Raw genomic sequence first — 7,576 nt, 5'->3', positions numbered from 1 at the left:
GGGCCCTGTGTGAAGCCTGTCAGACAGACAGAAGCGTTGTTAGCTATGCAGGCAGCCTGTTGAACCAGGAGTGTATTCTGACTAAGCTGTAATTATTGCATGTATGACTCTCTCTCCTGCTCTTTGTCCCTCCTGTCGGCCGCCTCCCTCCCTCCCCCGTCGCTCTCTCTACACCACCCTGTTACGAGCTGACATTCCTGAACTGAACCTGGCCTTACCAGCCCGCCTGACTCTCTGCTCCTCAACTCTCTCTGTGGACGAACCTGAAAAGCCACCTGATGACTAAATACAGTCTGCTCACTGCTCCATGAACCCTCCTATAAATGTGTCACTCTTTGTTATTCATGCAGAGTTTCATTTTATTTTGGTTCAAGCACAAAAAAAAAAGAAGAAAAGGACAGATGAAGCGGTGAGCAGGTGGCGTGTGTCCACTTCCTGTGTGTTCCTGCATGGCTACGTGTCTCTCCAGCCCTGTTGAACCGTACAGTAATAAAGGAGTTTTAGTTGCAGTCAGCTGACAGTTTAAAGTTCACTTTCTCCACACAGCAGTAAGCCGTTTGTGCTGCTGCTCAAAAACACATTTACACACACACACACTCACACACACACACACACACACACACACACACACACACCTCAAATCCATAAAACAAGCAGCATAATGTCTACAGGGAGAATTCCTTGCATCATAGTTCATGCAGTGAGAAGTTAATGATGCAAAAAAAGCTCAAACATTTCAAAAATGTCATGAAAAGTTGTTGTTGTGTGTGTGTGTTTAGCCTGTTGTGGTTTTATAAGCTGCTGTTGACCCCATTAACCCAAACTTCATATGTTCCCTTAAAGGATAGACCTGGCATCATTTTGCATTTTTCTCTATCCTATCCATCCTCCCTGTTTTCTGCCCTAACATCACCAGTCGTGTGGAGATGTCCAAAGGATAAATCCTGGTAAGAACTGATCCGGTGCTGACATTTTGGCCCTACGCTGCCGGGAGAATTTACACCCACAAAACTGTTGATGACCTTCCTGTTCAGGTCTCACATTTTTTGGGGCTCTTTATGTACAACATACTGAAACTGAGTGGATCATGTTGGAGTTACTTTCACTGCAGCACAGAAAATCTGCCCACCAAATAAAAAGACAGACACGGAGTCTGAAAACCAGTGTTCATGTCTCAGCATTGTCCCTGGAACACGAACTATCTCAGTGAGGAAGTATGTAAACTGGATTTATAGAGCGCCTATCATCGATAACAGGTGACAACACACAGAAAGAAAAAAACTGAAACAAAAGGGTGGCGCACAGGCTGATAATTGGCACAATAAAACCTGAATGATTTACAGTAAGTAGACTGGGTGAACATGTTTACGTGCGTATAAGCCTTTCTAAAATTAGACAAAGAAGTTTTGGTGCTACAGCTTCAAAAGCACCATATCTTTGTGTCCTATATTGAGTCTGTAAGATCGACAGCAGGCGATGGAGGGTCCAACGTTTGTTTCCACCAAGTGGTCTGTTTGAGTTCAGTACAGTACAGTTTTATATGTAAAACGCTGCATTTCCACAGCAAGCCGTAGCTTAACGTGGTAGGCGGCGTGTAAGCCGAATGCCGATAGTCGTCAATGAATTCAACAAAGATGAAGAACGTACCACAGTAAACAAAGAGCAACAAGGGAGGAAGTCCGTCAATGTGTGTGTTCTTTGTTCTTGGCATGTGGCTGTTTATAACAAGAAGCACTCACACTTTGAACTGCCGGGAGAAAAACTGCCTAAAGCTGGAAAAACAAAGAAAGTTTGGGATATGATACTTGAGAGCTCAGGTGAGATGGACAACCTCCCTACAGACTGCACTATGTCCAACTCCATCTTTTAGGCTTCAGATCCGTTCACTTTCTACTCTGAGCTCTAAACTCGACCTCTCAGCATCAGCACAGGCTGCTGACAAAGGAAACACATTTTTGGATACTTGTAAATACGATCTTATCTTTTAGTCACAAACCAAAAGTTAGGATCAAAGGCGACTATTTGAAACACAACGGGCCTGTAACATGATCACATGATGGTAACGGCAACAATCGGACTGAACTAAAGAAGCTCACAAATACACAACCTGAAACCTTTCCATGCTGATGATACTCAAACGGGAGGATTTCTGTTTTTGTTTGGGGACTATATTTAGCAGTGGATGAATCCTCATGTGACGTTCTGGTGAGTGATTCAGGCAAAAGGATGGGATGGTGTCTGAGTTTGGTTTACTTGTAATTAACAGTGTGTGCGTGTGTGTGTGTTCATGGTGATGAAGGAACATGTCAGCCTGTGAAGCAGCATGGAGCTCAGTGGCTCTGCGTCTGACAGATTCACAAAGTAAATACTGTGAATGATGAATGGAGAAGTTAAAAGTCATCAGTAGAGTTTTATGATATTTATATTCTTTCTGCACTTTGATATATTCCACTTCCACATCTTTTCCCCAAAATGTGACAGGTAATGATTTCAAAATGACATGATAAATGTGCTACGATACAATACTCAGGTAAACATATTCAGTCTTCTCTGTATTTATGTCAATAAAGAAACACAGCTGGCAGACAGGGAAGAAAAAGGCCCATAAAACAAACTTGAAAGTCCAGAGGAAACAAATAATCTCAAACTTGGATAAGGTTTTGTGTTTAACATCTTGAGAGTAAGACCACGTCAGAGAGTAGGGCTGCATTTTTTACATTCCCCGTGTATTTATGGAGAATTTACTTGTTTTCACGCTGCCAGGCGGATTTTGTAAATCCACTCTTTTCTAATTTGGTAGGAATGGATTTACAGTTTCCTTCTGTTTGCAGAGAAGGAACTAATCCCCCGTCGTCGTGTCGAGAAGAGGAGACACAAACAGAACAGAGGACATGCAGATAAGACAGAAATAAGAATCTGTCGTGTCCATTATAAAAAAGGAAAGCTGATCTCAGCACAGGTGGGAAAAAAAGGTTAATCTAACAAAAGCAAAAAAAAAACCCACACAACTTAGGACACAGGAAACACTAAAGACAAGACACATTGGGAAATTAAGAAACAAGTAGGGTTAAGACTAAATAAAACAGGAAAGACTCATATTTAACCAAAGTATACAAACTGAAAATAATACACAGGAAAACAGAGAAACACAAGGAATAAGCAAACAAAAGAAAGGTAAATCATGACAGAATCAGAGTGTGATCGGATTTTGTTAAATGTTGTTTTAGAGAGTATCAGAGACCAGAAGGTCACAACCACTCGTGTCTGGGGTTTCTACAATACTCACTGTTTACACTACAACACAACAAAGCCTGGTTGTACGATACTATTTTATTTATTTGGTGAGTTAAAAACACAGTACGTCTTAAAGCTAAAGTCTGAGGTCAAAGTAAGTCAGATCAAACCATAGAGCTTTGGAGGTACAGATTGAAATCACAACATGTCAGTGGTTCATTGAAAGTCTATATTTTATTTCTTGATGGGGGGGGGGGATTTTCCTTTCTTTGTTTTTTTCTCTTGCTCCTGCACTCTGTACAGTTTGGTGTGAATTGTTTTTCTCATGAAAGCCTCATGGCATGAACTGAACAGAGAGAGATAACATCTTTTTCATTATGAATCTCCCCTGAGACTCGCACTGAGAGACAAACAATAACCGTTTAATATTAGAATCCTATGTTCGCCCACAGGAAGGGGCTGGGCTTCACCTCTATGAGTCGAGAGAGAAAAATGAAACGTCAAAGGCAGTGAAGATTTTGGAGTCTCATGAGGCTAATCGGCAAAGATCAATTGGGGACGTTCAGCAGGGCAACATGAGTAAGTGCTGTCAGAAGGGGCCCCTGAGGGAAGTTTCCTACTGTGATTGCAAAATTTGCACATATTGGGCTGTTGCTGTTGACAAAGTTTGTCAGTCCTCTGGGGTCCCTGCTGGGCTTGTCAGACAAACATTATTATGTTGGATCAAAGACAAGTCAGGAGATGTCAGTATGAAGAGAAAAGGGTGCAGGCTGCAGGCCCTTTCAGTGCTGGAGGTTTGGACACAGCTAAGTTGTGTGTAGATTTTGTTGTAATGCAAAACTTTTGGATGCCAAATACCTTCATAAACCAAAGAAGATGTAGAAGAAGAAACCATAAACTGATCATGAAAGCAGCGTAACATCTTTTGCATGATAAGGCCTGAATGTTCGGATATTAAAAGTGAAAGTGTCAGCAAGTTTTGCACAACGAGTAGCATCTAAACTAACTAACAAGAGGAAGAAGAAGAAGACAAACCTGTCTGCCGAGGCCATCTTCACCCTCTCCACTGTTAATGAAGGACTGGCACAAACTCAGAAAAGTGTATTTTGTTTTAGCACGCCGAAGGATTTGAAAGGAAGCACTTTGTGTAGACATAACCCTGATGGACAAAAACTGATGTCACCTGGAAAGTGATTGCATAAAAGAGTGCACAAGGTTGCAAAGGCTCGAAATGGACAGCACAGGCGACTCTGTAACTATGACAGCACGATGTCAAGCAGCATTAGGTAATTTTATTATTTTTAATTTACTTACTCACAACCAGGGCCCTTATGAAAAGTTCAACAGGCTCTGTGTTTTTCTCCGTCGTGGCATAAATAAAGGTTTCTCTTATCCTATATTACAGGACTATTACTGTATGCTCTCTGTTGTTGTCACAGTGAGTGTGACGCTGAAAAGAACCAGCAGGTGGCGGTAATGCGAAACACCATTAAACTCCCCAGAAGAAGAAGAAGAAGAAGAAGACTGCTGGATATTGGTTCGTAGAAGAAGGACGACACGCATGGATGTATGAACATTAAGTCCAGTTAACGTGTTTAACGTCACCGTTTACTGCACATGAGTGGATGAAAGAAATGTCATGGCGGGCAGCAGACTGGAGAAGTTTGGGACTGTGTTTACCCGGTAAGAGACTTAGTATCTGTTAGCATCTGCTAGCTTTAGAAGCTAACAGAGGATAGAGGTAAACAACAACAAAAAACACCTTGCTGTTGTTGTTCATTGTGATGGGTGGTATAAATGGAAAACGTAAAACGCAGCTTCAATGAACAGATTCTGCATTAATGTCATTTCTCAAGAGCATGACCGCAGCCAAAGACGCTGCGTGATTACGTCACAGCTACGCGCACCAAGACTGTAGTCCTGTTTGTGGGTGATATTTACAGTCAGTGCTGTTTAACAGAAGCTGGTTAATCATTTCTTGACATTTGTTTTGCTGGATGGTGATACGGAATATCAAACATTTATTCTCATTTGATTTGCAGTTTGGTCATTTTTACCTTTTTTTCTTTTTTTTTTTTCTTACAATGATTTAGTTGTCCTTAAAACTTTTGAATCTTTCAATAATCTTTGTGTGATTTTTTATTTTTTTTTATTATTATTATTTTCAGGGTTCGAGATCTGATGCGCTCTGGAGTCATTAAACCGTCTCAGAAACCGATCTGGTTTGACGTTTATGAAGCTTTTCCTCCGAAGAGAGAACCGCTTCATGTGAAACAATGGAGAAGACCCGAGAACAAGAAAGAGGAAAGCGTACCAGAGATCTTCTACAGAGAGGATGAAGTCAGAGCGTAAGGACAACTGGCATCCATCACTGTCAATGAAATAACAAAGTCAGTTTAGGCCAGCTGTGTCCACCACACGTATTGTTTTTTATTTTATTTTTTCGTGCAGAAAATGCCCCGGCTGTGAGCTCATGAGCGTTGGGATGAATTGCTTGTGTCCTGAGAATAAAACAGCTTACATGTGTTTGTTCTCTCTATGACAACGGTCGCTTTTACATGTCTCCTGTTTAACCGACGCTGCTACCTTTTCTGTAGCCTGTTTTACTCTTGAAAATGTTTTTTTCTTTCCATCACAATGCTCATGATGCTTGCCCTCATATTTTTTTTCTGGATGAGGAGCAAGGAGGATGCTGCGTATATTTAACCCCATCCGTTGGAGAAAAAAAAAATGGTGTATGATGCATTTTGGAAAAAAGGGGCACCTGCCAGTGTGGTCAGCACCCTGTGGAAGAGTTGAAAGATAATGAACTCTGAGCGGCCGCACAAAAAAACTGTATTATTAGGTAAAATAATGCTGAGTGCTTTTTGTTTGGCGGCAGTCTGCTGTGGTAAACATTATGTTCTTATTGGTTACAATTAGGAAAAAAAGCTCTGGGTGGACACAGGGATTTACTGGAGCCTTAGTGTTTATTATAAAACAGTAATTTGGATAAAACTGAGCTGTTTCATATTAACATTAACAGTGTTTGTAAGATTTGTATTCAGCTGATGCTCACACTGATTGGTCCGTCTGCTTTCAGAAAGTTCTACGAGCTGTACATGTCTGGTCGTCCTTTCGATCTGTCCAGGTCCAACTTTGTTTCCACGTGTCAGAGGTACTTCACCCGACAGAAAGCAGACATTACCCGTCTGACAGTGCTTCATGAAAACATGTGATGTACTCGCATGACTACAGCAGTCCGATGTGATAACGTGTATGTGTGTGACTCTGCAGGTTTGTAGATAAATACACAGAGTTACAGAGCCGTGCTGAGTTCGAGGACTCGGCTCTGTTCGAGGAGACGGGGAAGGCGTTACTCGCTGAAGGTGTCGTACTGAGACGCAGAGGAGATCGACGTGTGAGTATAATAACCACAGATGGAAGGCTGCTGGTGCCTGACTTAATACCACCAAACTTTTTGTTCAATAAATGATCTCACGCTCGCATGATTCAGGTTGAAACACACCTTTGTTATTTTCTTCTTTTCTTTATTCTCTCCTCTCCGGCAGCACATCAAACTTGAACTAATGCTGAGAAATGTTTTATTTGAACCCGCGCTGACTGTTCTCCTCCCGTCCTGCAGGTATCAGGAGATCCCAGAGACCCGGCCCTCGGCCTCAAGCTGACGGAGTTGTTGGCCGAGCTGCAGACAGATGCCGCCGACGAGGAGACGACACAACAGACCACAGACACACAAACTGCATAGACTTGAGCGGGCTCAAATCACTCAATCATTATACTTATAATAGGTCATACTAGTGATTCATTCACGTGAGCGAGCCCTGACATCGGCTCGAGGGTTCAACAGAGATCACGCTGAACGGTCGCATGATAAGTCGCAACCTGATAAGTCAGGGGCGGGGGGGGGGGGGCGCAGCAAATCAAGCTTCATGCTGTCACCCTGCTGGACTGATGTCACTGACACGTTCAATCCCACAGTGCATTGCTGCAATAGCAGGAGGTTTCTGCTGCTGCACTCAGTGCTTCTGAGATTCTCCATTTCTTCAGGATTATTTGTGTGAGATTAATCAGACGTGAATGTGGCGTCAACTGGAAGGATTTTCATGTTTCAAATAAAAAGCAGATGGTGGAGGTTTTGTTCTGTACAGTTTACAGTCTGGAAAAATCAAAGTGATTACAATAAATAAATAAATACATACTTGGATTCATTTGATTTCTTCTTTGTGCTCTGGTGAAACACAAGTCTGACAAAACATCTCTTCGTCACCTTAGAGAGGAATCTGAGTTTCTGTGACCAACTTTTTTTTTTTTTTATCCCAGAGGTCAGTTGTGTACACTT

General features: G+C 42.0%; 1 protein-coding gene across 1 annotated transcript; it reads left to right on the top strand.

The window, feature by feature from the left end:
- The first annotated feature begins 4,716 nt into the window (after positions 1-4,716).
- Positions 4,717-7,441, top strand: mrps23 (mitochondrial ribosomal protein S23). Its single transcript, XM_079354022.1, has 5 exons — positions 4,717-4,917; positions 5,403-5,582; positions 6,317-6,391; positions 6,511-6,634; positions 6,860-7,441. Exons 1-5 carry the CDS (start codon positions 4,874-4,876, stop codon positions 6,980-6,982), a joined length of 546 nt encoding a protein of 181 aa, XP_079210148.1. The 5' UTR covers positions 4,717-4,873; the 3' UTR covers positions 6,983-7,441.
- The last annotated feature ends 135 nt before the right edge of the window (positions 7,442-7,576 follow it).

Source organism: Symphodus melops (assembly GCF_947650265.1).
Source record: "Symphodus melops genome assembly, chromosome: 10".
Lineage (NCBI taxonomy): Eukaryota > Metazoa > Chordata > Actinopteri > Labriformes > Labridae > Symphodus > Symphodus melops.
The sequence above is the reverse complement of the archived record's forward strand: the minus strand, read 5'-3'. Positions and strand labels throughout refer to the sequence as shown.

Bases quoted from the DNA above. Each gene is read 5' to 3' on its own strand.
- mrps23 (XM_079354022.1), top strand. From the start codon at position 4,874: ATGGCGGGCAGCAGACTGGAGAAGTTTGGGACTGTGTTTACCCG. The intron at 5,583-6,316 runs GTAAGGACAACT...GTCTGCTTTCAG, and splicing joins AGAGAGGATGAAGTCAGAGC to AAAGTTCTACGAGCTGTACA. The intron at 6,392-6,510 runs GTACTTCACCCG...GTGACTCTGCAG, and splicing joins TTTGTTTCCACGTGTCAGAG to GTTTGTAGATAAATACACAG.